Below are 14,772 nucleotides of genomic sequence, written 5' to 3' on the forward strand. Positions count from 1 at the left end.
TGAATCTATAATTAGAAATTCTCATGTGCTGTGTCAAAACCTCCATGGATTAAACTCTTTAATAATGATTCTAAATGTAATACACACCCATTAAAGAACATCTGTAAAATTATGTATAAAGAAAAAAACCCTCACAATTCTATTACTCTGAGCCTTATTGTAAGGATCCTAAAGCAGTTAAAAATATCACTGACAGGTTTTTAAGATGTCAGAATGTCACTGGTCTGGATCTTATTTTTATTTCCAACAGCAGGGTCATTAATTTTTCCCCTCTCTCTTCTGCTGTATTTTTCTGCATACTATAAACAATTCAATAACTGTCCAGAGAATGCATTAGGTACAGTTTTCCATACACAACCCTCTTTTCCAGATCTATTTTATGGGATCTCCTGTATGATCTAAAACACTATCCACGGTTCTTCATTGCTTAAGCTCTAATGGACAAAGTTTGAACACTGTAATTTCACATTTAAAAACACTAATTTGGCAAAATCTCATCCCAGCCTTCCTTTCCAGATCCACTGTTCTCCATTCCAAATTGCTCTATAGGTAAATTGGCTGCCTGAAGGCTGTTCACTCTAATATGTGAGTCAGCTAGAGGGATGGCCCACCCAGACTGGGCCTTGGACACTTCTAGTCCTCATCGCCTACTGGTCACTTCATCTAGGCTGGCCAAGTGCCTATTATCCAGCGAGAATCTGTGCAAGAATGAAGATTTAAAATTCTAATGGTAGTGGTTCCAATTCCTGGTAATATGGAATAAGCACACTCCACTGTCTCTCCCAGTGAATGAAGCAATAAAACATAATACATAGATCAGCAATTTGAGGACTGGAAATGAAACAGCAGTAGAAAAATTAGGAAGAAGACCAGAATTCCTCATTTAACATTTACCTTGCTGATAATATTGTTATAAAAAATACATTTACAGTATTTCAATAAGATGGGAAAATTGAATACAAACATAATCCCTTGAACTGTAAAATACGTTCTTAAAAAAAAAAATCGAACATGGGTCAGGATAACTTAGTAAAGTGTTTTAAAGTGGATCAAGTAGACAAACAATCCTCTGCAGTATTTCAAATTAGCAGAGCACACAGGTTTAGACTGAGATCTTGGTTCAAATCCTGGCTCTACCTCTTATTAGCTGTGTGAGCTTGAATAAGTTAGGTCAGCTCTGTGAACTTCTTCCCTCATTGCAAAATGGAGAAATAATAGCACCAACCTCACAGGATAATGAGTGGACTAATTAGGTAATGAATGCAAACCATTAAGCATACTGCAGACACCTATAAAATGTTCAGTAAAGTTAGCTATTAGTAGCAATAGTTTCCTCCAAATTTCAAAGAACTTATTCTATGCCCTATTTACTCAACTACAAATCTTTATTGGACATACCGCTACAAAAAGAAATCGGACTGTTCCTTTACTTCCAAGAATGAACGACCTACGTTTAAAATGCAATATACCAATAAAAAGAAAATTTTAGTTAAATGCGCCCTCTAGTGGTATGTTTTGTGCAAGTACCTGGCATCTACAAAAGATAAAACCTCTTCATGAAATGTCACTACCCTGAAGCCAGCTGGTTGAGATCATTACAGTATGGGAAGCACTACCACATGTCTTTTAGGAAGTTCCCTCTCTTCAAGAGCTGGAAGGTGCTGTTGTTTATTGTCTTTGAAAATTTTCTCCACCATATGACCTAGGATATTTGTGATATGTACCATACCAAATCTCAACATTCCTACAGCACTGACTTTAAAATCCCTTCTCTAAAAGAAAACTGGGCTACTTTCTACCTTGCTTTAAACAAACATCGCAAAGTACTTATTCTTCATTTACTTAATAAATACGAGGGCCAGGCGCAGTGGCTCACGCTTGTAATCCCAGTACTTTGGGAGGCCAAGGCGGGCGGATCACCTGAGATCAGGAGTTTGAGACCAACCTGGCTAGCATGGCGATATCCCGTCTCTACTAAAAATGCAAAAACTAGCCGGGCGTGGTGGCGGGCACCTGTAATCTCAGCTACTTGGGAGGCTGAGGCAGAAGAATCGCTTGTATCCGGGAGGCAGAGGTTGCAGTGAGCTGAGATCGCACCATTGCACTCCAGCCTGGGCGACAAGAGCCAAACTCCTTCGCAAAAAACAAAACAAAAAACCAAATACGAAGCGAGCACCAACGATGTACCAGGCAATGAGGATACAATAAACTTACACAATTATTATGTAATTACAAATGTGAAAAGTGTCATAAGAAAGCATAGACTGCCATGAGCACACAGTAGGGGATTGGTCCTGTATGGGGGTAGTAGGGGGTTGGAAGACTTTCTTGAGAATAAAATATTTAAAGCCTTGAAGGGTGAGTAGAAAGTAACTGGAAGAAGAAAGGAGTACCATACAAAGAGAACAGCAAATGTAAAGGCCTGGAGACGGCAAGGTACACACGGCATTTGAGAAATTGAAGAAAGATCCTATGCACGGTGCTCAAAGGAGAGATTGTGCAAGGTGAGGCTAGGGAAGTAGGCAGGGACTTCCCAATGAGTTTGAATTTCATCCTAAAAACAATGGGAAGCGATGGCAGAGTTTAAAGCAGTACAGCAGTAATACGACTTATATTTTCAAAAGTTCCGTTCCTACGGCACGGAAAATGGATCTGAGGGAGCTGGGGCAGAATGAATCCCCAGAGCAGCTGCAGAACCACAGGTACAACATGGGACGAGGCAGGAGGTGCCAATAAAGATAAGTAGACAAATATTCAAAAGGCTAAATGAATTGAGCAAACTGTTGAGAGTAGTGGTCCTGGTAAATCCAATTTTTTCACTAGGCACAGCTGGTGGTGGTATGCATTTGGAAACACGCTAAAGAAAATGAGCCGTTTAGGATTCTAGGGTTTTCCTCTTAAAAAGAGAATTTGTTTGGCTACCAAGTGTTAACATTTTAATGCTCAACGAGCACTGAAGAGGGGACATGAGGCACTGCCTCTCACCCAAGACAGCCCCAAAATGTCCTTTTCAGACTTTTATCACAGTGACCCACTCCCACCGCGCCTTTACCTTGCCTCTGCCTGGAATGTCCTTAACTCCCTCCTTGCCGCCAATTTCACCAGATTTTTGTTTTCTTATCCAGTCTCACGGAAGCCTCTCCAGCATCTCCCACCCTACCGATCCTCCCGTCTATCTCGCCTACTACACTGTGAGTTCAGACAGCACGGATTGAACGCTTCATCTTTTTGTGTCGGCGCCCTGCGCATCGCCATCCTATCACTAACCGCGCCGCTAACTCAGCTCAATCTTAACGCCCACGAGCCGCTCCTAAAGACCGCCTGTGGTGCCGGAAGTGACGCGCTCTCGGGCACTATGTGCTTCCGGTCTCCAATGCCGCAGGAGGGCGGTCTCTCCTGGCTCGCTAACTCGACTGCTCTGGGGGATTCGTGCGAGGTAAGAAGCTGCGCCGCAGCGCAGTGAGGTGAGGTTCTCAGCCATGAATACTGCAGGGTGTTTGTTCGTTCCCGAGGGCCTGGCGGAACTTGTATGGGAAGCTTGGAGGACAGAAGGCCTAGCCGCTGGATCCCTGAGCTGGCTGAGCGCGGGCTGCTCGGGCTATGTAGGGGTGTCGGCCTCAGCTGTTGGGCTCTGGCTGCTGAGGGCTGCGCGTCCAGCCGCTCTGGAATCCTCATGCGGGTGGGCAGCCCGGCTCTCCTACTTCATGCTCTTGATAACCCAGAGCCTCCCCCTTCCCACTTACGCGGGGGAAGGATAATCCACTTCGTTTTGAACAGCTTCGGTCCCCACTGGGACAGTCGCATAAACTTCAGCGAAGAGTGCGCTCGTGAAGTGGCATGGAGCCTCTTACACCAATTCATTGGGTCCACCCTTCAGCTTCTCTGGAAGGGATCTTTCTCTTACCAGATGCTGAGACTTGGGGGATTGCGAGGGATGCTGGTCTTAAAAGGTGATGGCTTAGGTCGGGCGCGGTAGCTCACGCCTGTAATCCCAACACTTTGGGAGGTCGAGGCGGGCGGATCTCCTGAGGTCAGGAGTTCGAGGCCACCCTGGGCAACATGGTGAAACCCCTTCTCTACTAAAATTCAAAAAATTAGCTGGGCGTGGTGGCACACGCCTGTAATCCCAGCTATCGGAGGCTGAGGCAAGACAATCGCTTGAGCCGTAGAGGCAGAGGTTGCAGTGAGCCGAGATGGCCCACTGCACTCCAGGTTGGGCTACAGAGTGAGACTCCGTCTCAACAGCGACAACAACAACAACAACAAAGGTGGTGGCTTAATACAGCCATGCTTCCCTTAACAACTGGTATAGTTCTGAGAAATGGTTGGGCCGTTTCGTGGTTGGGTGAATATCATAGTGTACTTATACAACAAACCTACACACCTGGGCCATGTGGGATAACCTGTTACTCCTAGACTGCAGACCTGTACAGTATGACTACTGAATACTGCGGGCAGTTCTAAAAGCATGGTAAGTGTGTATCTAAACATAGAAAAGATACTGTAAAAATATGGTATGAAAGAAAGCGTGGTACACCTGAATAGGGCACTTAACGCATGGAGCTTGCAGGGCTGTCGGTACCTATGAGTGAGTCAGTGAGTGGTATGTAAGTGTGAAGGCCTAGGATATTATTTAGGGTATTACAGTACACTACTGTAGACTTTATAAATGCTGTATGCTTAGTCTAAGTTTATTTAAAAATGTTTAAAGTAATAACCTTAGCTTACTGTGCTTTAACTTTATAAACTTTTAAATTAGTTTTAACTTCTTGACCCTTTTTTTTTTTTTTTTTTTTTTGAGACGGAGTCTATTCTCTCTGTCTCTCTTTTTTGAGACAGAGTTTTGCTCTTGTCACGCAGGCTGGAGTGCAGTGGCGCAATCTCGGCTCACTGCAACCTCCGCCTCCCGGGTTCCAGCGATTCTCCTGCCTCAGCCTCCCAGGTGGCGCGCGCCTGTAGCCGGAGCTACAAGCGCGCGCCACCACACCCAGCTAATTTTTGTATTTTTAGTAGAGATGGGGTTACACCATGTGTGCCAGGATGGTCTCGATTTCCTGGCCTCGTGATCCGCCCTTCTTGGCCTCCCAAAGTGCTGGGATTACAGGCGTGAGCCACTGCACCCAGCCCACTCTTTTGTAATAACACTTAGCTTAAAACGCTAATATGTTGTATAGCTATACAAAAATGTTTTCTTTGTTCCCTTACAGTATTCTATCGCTTTTTCCTGTTAAAATTTTTTTTGTTATTATAAACTGAGACACACACATTATACCTACACCGGGTCAGGATCATCAGTATCACTCTTTTCTTCCTCCACATCTTATCCTACTGAAAGTAACATGAATGGAGCTGTCTATTCCTATGATAACTGCCTTTTTCTGGAATACTTATAATTATCTAGTATTATGTCAGTACATCATTTTAAGCGCTATGCTTGTATATGACTGGCAGCCCAGTAGGTTTGTTTACACCAGCATTACCACAGACATGAGTAATGTGTTAGACTGCAAGTTATGAGGGCTACAAAGTCAATAGGAATTTTTCAGCTGCATTATAATCATCTGAGACCAGTATCATATGTGCAGTCGCTATTGACCTAAATGTTATGTACTATGTGACTGTAGCTGATGAATCTTTGATTATGGCTGAATGTTCTCATTCATTGCAGGAAAAAAAATATCCTCCAAATTACTAGGATGTGAGTGACCAAAACTTTGTTCCGTTTTATGTTGGAGCCAAATAATTAGGATAAATTACTTCTTTAAAGTATGTATGTGCTCTAAAATGAAAAGTATTTCTGAACATTAAAGCATAGATATTAAGAGTATAAAAACAAGATACAGATTTTGGTGTGAAATGTATCTTATGATTCAAATCATAATTTAAATAGAATCGAAGATGATGTGAAATCACTGGGCTGGAAGCCGCTTATACCTTGATTAGTAAGAGAGGAAGCCTGGGATCATCCTGTGATAGTAAACACTTTTTAATGTTTTACTTATAACTCTGTCAGGAAATTTCAACAAACCTCATATTAAAGGACATGATTTCTGTATACTTAGTAATTTGCTATGCAAACTGTTGCATTGAAATGGCAGACTAAGCAAGACGATTGGGAGAAAGTAGCTGTGGGACTTGAGGAAAATAAACAGGAAAACTGCAGAATGTGGAAGGAATAATTGCATTCATTGTATTACTATCTGATTTATATTTTATGAAACAATTTGATTTCTTAATTTTTCAATTTTAAGCACAACTTTTTTAACTGGTGTGGCAGCTTTTCTGGTAAGTGGTAGATTTATATTAGAAGCATGTCTATGCAGCATATTACAGCATTAAATATGTATATAGATATCTAACTGAAGTAAAAAGCGTTTTAGTAATTAAAAGTTTAACGTACGGGCATATGTGAGATATAGCGATATAGCATGTCTCTTTAGTTTTGCTGTTTTTGTTGTTGATGTCTAACCACCCATGCTTGTCTTAAAAATTGATAAGGTACCTCTGATGAAATTATGACCAGGTGGGCCCGAGTTAGTACCACATGTAACAAGAGACCCTTGCCTGCAACATCATGGGAGGACATGAAGAAGGGATCCTTTGAGGGAACAAGCCAAAACCTACCAAAGCATAAACAACTTGAAGCCAATAGGCTATCCCTCAAAAATGATGCATCCCAAGCAAAACATAAAAAGAAAAAGAAAAAGGAGTACTTAAATGAAGATGTGAATGGATTCATGGAATACCTAAGACAGAATTCACAGATGGTTCACAATGGGCAAATTGTAGCAACAGACAGTGAGGAAGTAAGGGAAGAAATTGCAGTTGCTTTAAAGAAAGACAGCCGACGGGAAGGAAGAAGATTAAAAAGACAAGCGGCAAAGAAAAATGCAATGGTGAGAGCATCGCTTCTACCATGTTATTTACTTTATTTAGCTGGAAACTATTCTTATACTCACGTACATATATATCTTAGCAGGGTCTGGTTACCATTATGTCCCAGATTCATAGAGCATCATTTTAAGGACTAGTACTTTTTTAGCACATATATGCTAGGCACATGATGTACTGGTTAATTATCACAACAACACAGCAAAGGTGATGGCATTATTCCCATATTATGGATGGCAAACACTGAAGTGCAGACAGATTAAATAACTTGTGAAAGCCACTTAGCTAGTAGCAGAGGTGAAATTCAAACCCAGCCTGACTTCAAAACCTATGTTATAGACCAGATGTGGTAGCCCATGCCCGTGATCCCAGCACTGTGGGAGGCTGAGGCAGGAGGATCACTTGAGCCCAGGAGTTAAAGACCAGCCAGGGCAACATAGGGAGACCCCATCTCTACCAAAAAAAAAAAAAAAAAAATTAGCCAGGTGTGGTGGTATACACCTGTGATCCCAGCTACTACTGCCAGCTGAAGCAGGAGGATTGAGCCTGGGAGGTCAAGGCTACAGTGAACCATGTGCTCAACCGCTGCATTTCAGTCTGGGTGACAAAACGAGAGTTTGTCTTCCAAAAAACCCAAAACCTATCCTCACCTTCCAATAGCCCCTTTTTCAAATTAGCATTGAGAAAATGCCAAAATTATGAAGAAGATAAAGTACAACAGATTAAATGTGTGTGGGTCCCTATTACTTGGAAAGGATATTCTTTATCTATGAAATACTGAAGCACAGGAAAGAGGTACATAGGAGTCACACTAGTTAGAGCAGAGTAATAGCAGAATTAAGTCCTTGACACTCCCTAGTCATTGCTTCCTCCCTCCCCCATATTACATTCAGAGGAATGCTGGGGGCAGCAGGTTTCTTTCTGTAATGCCTAGCCCTAGATTTTAAAGTATGTCAGGCAAAGGGGATGAAATACTCACTATAATTATTTCCCTTCTCTAAGTGAGTTTCCCAAGTCTCCTAGCACGCCACTTCATAAGAATGAAGACTTGTTGCTAGTTATACTTTTATTTTTTATTAGTATTACTATATGTAGAGCACTGTTTGCACCAATGCAGGCTTGAAATGTTAACAGCCTCTATAAATGTGTCTTTTGGCTGTTTGCAAGATTAGTCTATGCATTGTTCTATTTAAAGATAATTATTTAGAGATAATACTGATGAAACATTCCTTATGGATAAATTTGGATAGGAAGGATAACATTTCTATTGGTATCAGGATAGAGTTTTGTCTAAGTTAACTATTTTTAAATATTTTAAGTCAGTTTAGTTGACATAGGTAGTATGGTGAATTGCATACCATTTGAAAACATTTACTGTTATGATCTCTTAAGCATTATGTTTGTAATTAAGTGGGGAAGGATATTGTTTTTTAAAAAGGGGAGTGCTATATAAATAGTATATGGCTTGTTGTGACCTGTTGTTAATTTACTTCCTTGCTATTTTTTTTAATACCTTATACTAAGCATCAGTCCTTAAATGCTAATAAACTGATTATGCTATTGAAATTTACAATCAGCGCTTCACAATCCCATCTACATTGAACTTAAGGACCATTCAAAAATGTTGTAATAAGTGATGATTAGGTTTTAAAGGAGAAGGCTGTGAACTAAGGCAGTAGTCTCAGCTTAATAGAGACCACTTTGACTTCACCAAGAAGCCAAGACTTCCTATGGTGGTGATGCAGGTTTTAGCAGTAGCTTTTCCTGCATTTGTATAATAAATGCAGCTTCTTTTTTTTTGGACCAGCTCATTCTAAATGTACAAGTTACTGAAGAATTTAAAGGGACTCATTCTTTTTCAGTATTTTATTAAGTAGGAAAAAAAGGACAGAGTTGCAAAATAAATGTTTTATTTTACCGGTTGAATTTGCTTTTTAAAAAAACCTGTGCTTATTTTGAAAAACATAATTAAATGAATATTTATTATCCAAGAAATATATATATCTTTTTCCAGCTTAAATAAAATAGTTTAAATATCTGCCATCTTTGATTATGGTTGATGTTCTCATTTATTGCAGCAAAAAAATTCTTCAAATTTCTGTAAATAACTATTACTCAGTTTTATGTTGGAGCCAAATAATTCATCTCAGAGTAAATTATTCCTTTAAAATGTATTGTGCATATATTCTAAAAATGAAACCTATTTCTGAATATTAAAGAATGTGTATGGCCAGGCGTGGTGGCTCACACCTGTAATATGAGCACTTTTGGGAGGCTGAGGCAGGTGGATCACCAGGTCAGGAGATTGAGACCATCCTGGCCAACATGGTGAAACCCTGTCTCTACTAAGAATACTAGAATTATCTGGGCGTTGTGGCTCGTGCTTGTAATCCCAGCTACTAGGGAGGCTGAGGCAGGAGAATAATTTGAACCCAGGAGGCAGAGGTTGCAGTGAGCCAAGATCATGCCACTGCACTCCAGCCTGCTGACAGCGAGATTCCATCTTAAAAAAAAAAAAAAAGTGTATTTAGGGTACAAAAACAAGGATATACTTTTTGCTATGAAATATATCTTATGGTTTGAATCGTAACTTGAATGGAAACATTTGACCCAAATTCATTCAATTATGTGAACTTAAAAAAATATATTAATTTTTAAAAAATTTTGAGTACATAATTATACACAAATACAAATTTTGAGTGATAATTTTTATAGCCACTGCCCATTTCCTATAGAAAACGCCATTTTTCTACTGCAGACATTCCAGTTATAAAATGAATAGTCCATATTTGCTCAATTCATTTAAGCAATTGCCTTCTACAAAGCCACATATATAACATTGTTCCTGAGATTGATAGATTTATCGATTGAGGTTTTCAGAAGCAATGAAACCCTCTGATGGAAAGGACATCTCATTGTTTAGGAATGTATGAAACCTTTTTTCTACAAATAAAATATTGAGATTTCAGAAAAAGAGCTAAATAAGATGAGAAATGTTTTAAATATGTTTTTGATAACAAGAATTAATAAAGTCACTGGTATAGTTTTGCAGTATCCAACCCACATTTTGTTTTCCCAGGTGTGTTTCCATTGTAGAAAACCCGGTCATGGAATTGCAGATTGCCCTGCCGCCCTTGAAAATCAAGACATGGGCACTGGGATATGTTACAGGTGTGGGTCCACAGAGCACGAAATAACCAAGTGTAAGGCTAAAGTAGACCCAGCTCTTGGTATGTGTTTCTTTCAGTGTTTTGCTTTGTTCATGGGGAAAGCCAATCAATAGCACCCTGGGTATATTTTTAACACAATTTGTTAAGAGTGTGCCACTTAGTATTTGGAAATCATATGAGATTAAATTTTAAGTTATGTAAAAATATTTTTTATTCAGTGTTAATGTGAATTTTATGACTTGCCATATGTATTGTCAACTGAATAGGAACTGTTGATTTTTACAGGCGAATTTCCTTTTGCAAAATGTTTTGTTTGTGGAGAAATGGGGCACTTGTCTAGATCTTGTCCGGATAATCCCAAAGGCCTCTATGCTGATGGTAAGTACTGTTACCCTCATATAGCAGAAATGGTGAGTTATCGTGCAGTTGTGATTTAGTTTACACTCAATCAGTTCTTGAATAAATTCTTGAATAAATTGCAAAACTTTGAGAATTACATTATTTTTATCAAGTGCTATTATATGTACTGGGCTTTTTGTGCAGTTTGTCTTCATATGTTAATAAAACAAATCAGAAAAAACTAAGGTGTGTATTTCCAACTGTGCTTGCTTCATCATTTGTGAGACTATTATACATTTCTACTTTTAGACATAACAGAAGCAGAGGGATTATGTATATCTCAAGCTAATATGAGGTTTTTAAAATCGTATTATATATTCAGCCTCAGCCAGCACACCATTTTGGTGGAAGGGTGGGTACACATGATTCAATACTGTAGTAATGTTTGCTTCTGAATTTTTTTTCTTAGTTATTTGTCTGGCATGGGATTATGTAGCTTTTTTCTCTTTAACTTGGGTAATTAAGGTTCACACAGTAAAGTCTATGCAGTCTAAAGCTTTAAGGAGGAGGCTGTTATCTGTTGATGTGATGGCTGGTGCCATCAGGCTCTAGACATTTCTTGTGTCGTGTCCTGGGTGTCCCCCTGGAGAAGTCCAGTGAAAAGCGTAGCTTTTGGAGTTGGTCAGACTTGGGTTATAGTGCCAGCACTGCCACTCACTAGCTCAGGGGCTTTGGCCGACTTAGCAAACTTGATCTCAGTTTCCTCAGCTATAGAATGGAGCTGATAAAACTATATTTTATTGATTCTAAGATGCACAGTTTTTCAATTTTAATCTCTTGGAAATCAGAATGTATCTTACCATTGGTGGGTCCCACATAATTGACAGCTGTTTTTCTTTGAGAGGTATGTGCAATAATGATACATCTTATAATCAACGGTGTCTTAGAGTTGATGAATTATGGTATTTGCCTAAAGAGTTTTTAAAAAGATTAAAGTGTATTATTCAAGTGCTTCTTTTTCACTATGGCATATAAAGAGGCCAGGGCCTGAAAAATGCTCAGGTGCATTTCAGTTTTGAGCTTATAAAAATGGGTAGTTAACATGACGAGTGAGCAAAAATGGCTTTCACTGGTCTACCAAAGTGACTAGATGTAAAAAAAAAAAAAAAAAGAATTAATGCAGCAAGGAGAGTAGATCCCATAGATGTGAAAATATGGCCAGATTAGCCTGTGTGTACTTTGATTTTATAACTTGTAATCTTTTGTTTACAATAAGGGGCTTTCTGTGACTTGTTTTAATTTAGAACACTTTGGTAGCAATAGACACATTGGATACATTTTTGTATGGTACATTTGATGTATATAGAATTAGTACTTTGTTTTTAAGAGGTAAAGCATTATGCTGGGGGAAAAGTAGGGTGGGTTTCCAAATTTGCATTTTTTATATTGAAAATAAAGTCAAGATTTGGGGAAAAAAGAAAATTCAGCCAGATTTGTATCTTTGTATCTGATTAGGTCATTTTTCTAAGTCACTTAACATTTCGAGCATGATCAAGATAATGCTTGACCATTAAGCAACAGTGTTTGATCATTAAGTGAAAGACTTATTTTAGAAAGCACGTGTGTTGTGATTCACAATTCTGAAATGTTTAAAGTAGGCAGATGGGCATTTTTAAAGGGTTAGGGTGCCTGGCCAATGGAAGGCACTGAAACAAAAATTAACTTTATTTCTTTTGTAAATGCTTACCCCCATCTGATCTGTACAGTAGAATAGTAGTTTCTAATCTGTTTTGGGGCCATTGACGGAGAATCTGACATGCTATTCAGGAAAGAGCATCTGCTTACAACTTTTATATACAGGTCCAAGGGTTCACAGACTCTTGACTGTCTAAGCATTAAGATCCAGGCTTCTGTGCAATAGCTCTTGAACAAGTGCCTTCCATCATAACTCATTTCTCTTTCCTACTTCTCAAGGCCAGGTGCAAGAAGCAGTGGGTGGGTACAATTTACTGCCCTGTGAGGTTAAAAGGAATGGAGAATGAATTCGTAATAGGAATAGTGGCACCTCCCTATGTTCCTGGTCTAGCTACCTTTACAACTGACAAGGTTGTGAGGATCCAGTAAGATGTGAAAGTGCTTTGAGATGTTAAAAACCCCATGTAAGTATGAGATGGTATTCAGTGGCTTTGCTCTTTCAATAGGTGGCGGCTGCAAACTTTGTGGCTCTGTGGAACATTTAAAGAAAGATTGCCCTGAAAGTCAGAATTCAGGTGAGATCTCTGGGCCTCTACTTAGAAGGGGTGAGATTAATATTTCTCTGCGTTTTATTCTGCACTTATTATGAATAACTCATTGGGATGCTAATGATTTTAAGACCTGTTTTCCTACTGTAGCAATCACTTAATCTCTGTCAGCAACAGACACACATCGTACTGAGTAACTGAATAGGTGGGGAAAAAAGTGGCCAGTAAGCCTTAGGGGACCCTGACTTTATAAGACATCTTATTCATAAGCATTTATATTTGCTAACTAATGAATTTAATATAATAGAGTCAATTCTGTTACTTAAGAAAAATATGAATTCACTAAGAGATAATAAAAAATATGAAATAACTTTCCATAGTCTTAATATTGAGTGTCCTCATGTATGCTTTGCTTTGTATGTACCTAAAAGATTCAGAGTTGATTGCAGAAACTACCAAAAATATTAAAAATGTGTTATCCACACAGAATCTGGCTATTTTCTTCCTGATGAAATACCAGCCTTATTCATCAAAAACTTCAGAGATGTTCACTATACCTATGACAGACTTTTGAGGAAGTGGAGATCATTATTACATTAGTTTGCCTGGACTAGAATGATGATAATCCTGTGTGAAGGCAGGCAAGAAGACAGTAGGATAGCCCAGCAGTGCTTCTTATGGAAAGAGCACATTTCTTTTTATTTCACATAGTCACAACACTACACAAATAAGTCTGCTCATTCTTACTTCCTATCCCTAACATTTAAATTTGAAAACCAAGAGTTCTTGTTTACAAGCTTGTCTAGAAGATAGTCTTTAGTACATTGTAGGCAGTGAGATTGAAATGATGAAGTGGAATTTGAATTCTCTCTCCTGGGAGGATTGCCACTTCCCAAATGACAAGACTGACAAGCAGATGTTGTATAATTTCACAGGTAGAATCTTATGCATTTAAAACTGATGCTTCATAAGCCTTGCTGTTTACAGACTCTTGGAATTCATTGACTCTGTAATGATGAACTCTGGGAAAGAATGAAAGAGCTTTCTCATCAATTCGTGCATTGCAAAGTAGTTGCTACATTTCCCTAATTGGGATGAGAAATTGCCTGTGGTACTCTGAAATCAAGGGTTATAATCAATTACAGAATTGCTCACTTTCCTTTAGTGATGGAGTCTTCCCTCCTTGTGATTATTCATGTCAAAATGAGTTCCTTTCCAAAACCAGTAACAATTTGAGTGGATGCATTTGATTACTGTTTTTCTCATATTCTGATTTTTCTATTCCTTTACAGAGCGAATGGTCACAGTTGGTCGCTGGGCAAAGGGAATGAGTGCAGACTATGAAGAAATTTTGGATGCACCTAAACCACAAAAACCCAAAACAAAAATACCTAAAGTTGTTAATTTTTGATAACAACTAGCACTATCATTAGTTACCACCTCATCGTTACTTTCTAAACCAGGCCCACTTAACGAGTTAGAGTTGAGCTCCCTTGTAGCCAGGACTATACTGTAGATATCACTATGATCTGGGTGTGGTTGAAAACAATTTTGTTTATTCTGTCCATCAAATTGTACTTCTACTACTGTTTGGAGAAAATTGAAGAAAAGAATAAGATGATTAAATGGATTATCTAAAAGAACATATTTTAAGAGACAGAACTTAGACATAACCAAGTAGTTGTATACCTGATTGTAACAATCATCTTTTATAAAAGCAAAATTATGCATAAATGTAAACAAAGGGTACAAATGAATTTTTGGTTATATCATTTTCTTGGCTCAAAGTATCAATTTATTATTATAATAGAAATTTATAAGTTGCTAGAAAGTCTGTTTTTAAAATATGGAATAAAAATGCATTTTCTATTGCTTGTTTTTCTGAATACTTGATTCTTGATTGAAATAGCCATTGTTCGTTAATATGCATGTAACAATCCCTTTGGAAACAAGATTTTTTATGAATCCTAGATGAGAATAAACAGGGATTTGGTTTTTGTTTTAGTTTTGACATAAAGGATTACAAGTTACTAAAGTTAAAATTGAAATACGTCAATTTAACAGCAGGTCTTTTTTGCCCTTGATTTTCAAGAGAAATTCTAGCCAAAAATCAGTTTTCGTTACTTAAC

At 38.6% G+C, this 14,772-nt stretch overlaps 1 protein-coding gene and 1 long non-coding RNA gene across 5 annotated transcripts in view; one reads left to right on the forward strand and one right to left on the reverse strand.

Annotated features, from left to right (window-relative positions):
- Window positions 1-3,330, reverse strand: part of LOC103885215 — a 65,241-nt gene extending 61,911 nt beyond the window's left edge. For both annotated transcript variants that reach the window (XR_001903513.3, XR_001903515.3), the window contains exon 1: window positions 3,053-3,330. This is a non-coding gene — a long non-coding RNA (uncharacterized LOC103885215). The remainder of the gene's footprint in view (window positions 1-3,052) is intronic.
- Window positions 3,331-3,333: 3 nt separating this feature from the next.
- ZCCHC9 (zinc finger CCHC-type containing 9) lies at window positions 3,334-14,529 on the forward strand. 3 transcript variants are annotated; one of them, XM_003899880.4, is made up of 6 exons: window positions 3,334-3,436; window positions 6,499-6,896; window positions 9,971-10,121; window positions 10,347-10,439; window positions 12,602-12,670; window positions 13,936-14,529. In XM_003899880.4, exons 2-6 carry the CDS (start codon window positions 6,516-6,518, stop codon window positions 14,052-14,054), a joined length of 813 nt encoding a protein of 270 aa, XP_003899929.1. In that variant the 5' UTR covers window positions 3,334-3,436; window positions 6,499-6,515; the 3' UTR covers window positions 14,055-14,529. The 3 variants fall into 3 exon arrangements, with proteins under 3 accessions (XP_003899929.1, XP_003899928.1, XP_009206967.1); XM_003899879.2 differs by having other exon boundaries at window positions 3,348-3,464; XM_009208703.4 differs by lacking the exon at window positions 3,334-3,436 and adding an exon at window positions 4,176-4,471.
- The last annotated feature ends 243 nt before the right edge of the window (window positions 14,530-14,772 follow it).

This window comes from Papio anubis, chromosome 5, assembly GCF_008728515.1.
Source record: "Papio anubis isolate 15944 chromosome 5, Panubis1.0, whole genome shotgun sequence".
NCBI classification, from domain to species: domain Eukaryota; kingdom Metazoa; phylum Chordata; class Mammalia; order Primates; family Cercopithecidae; genus Papio; species Papio anubis.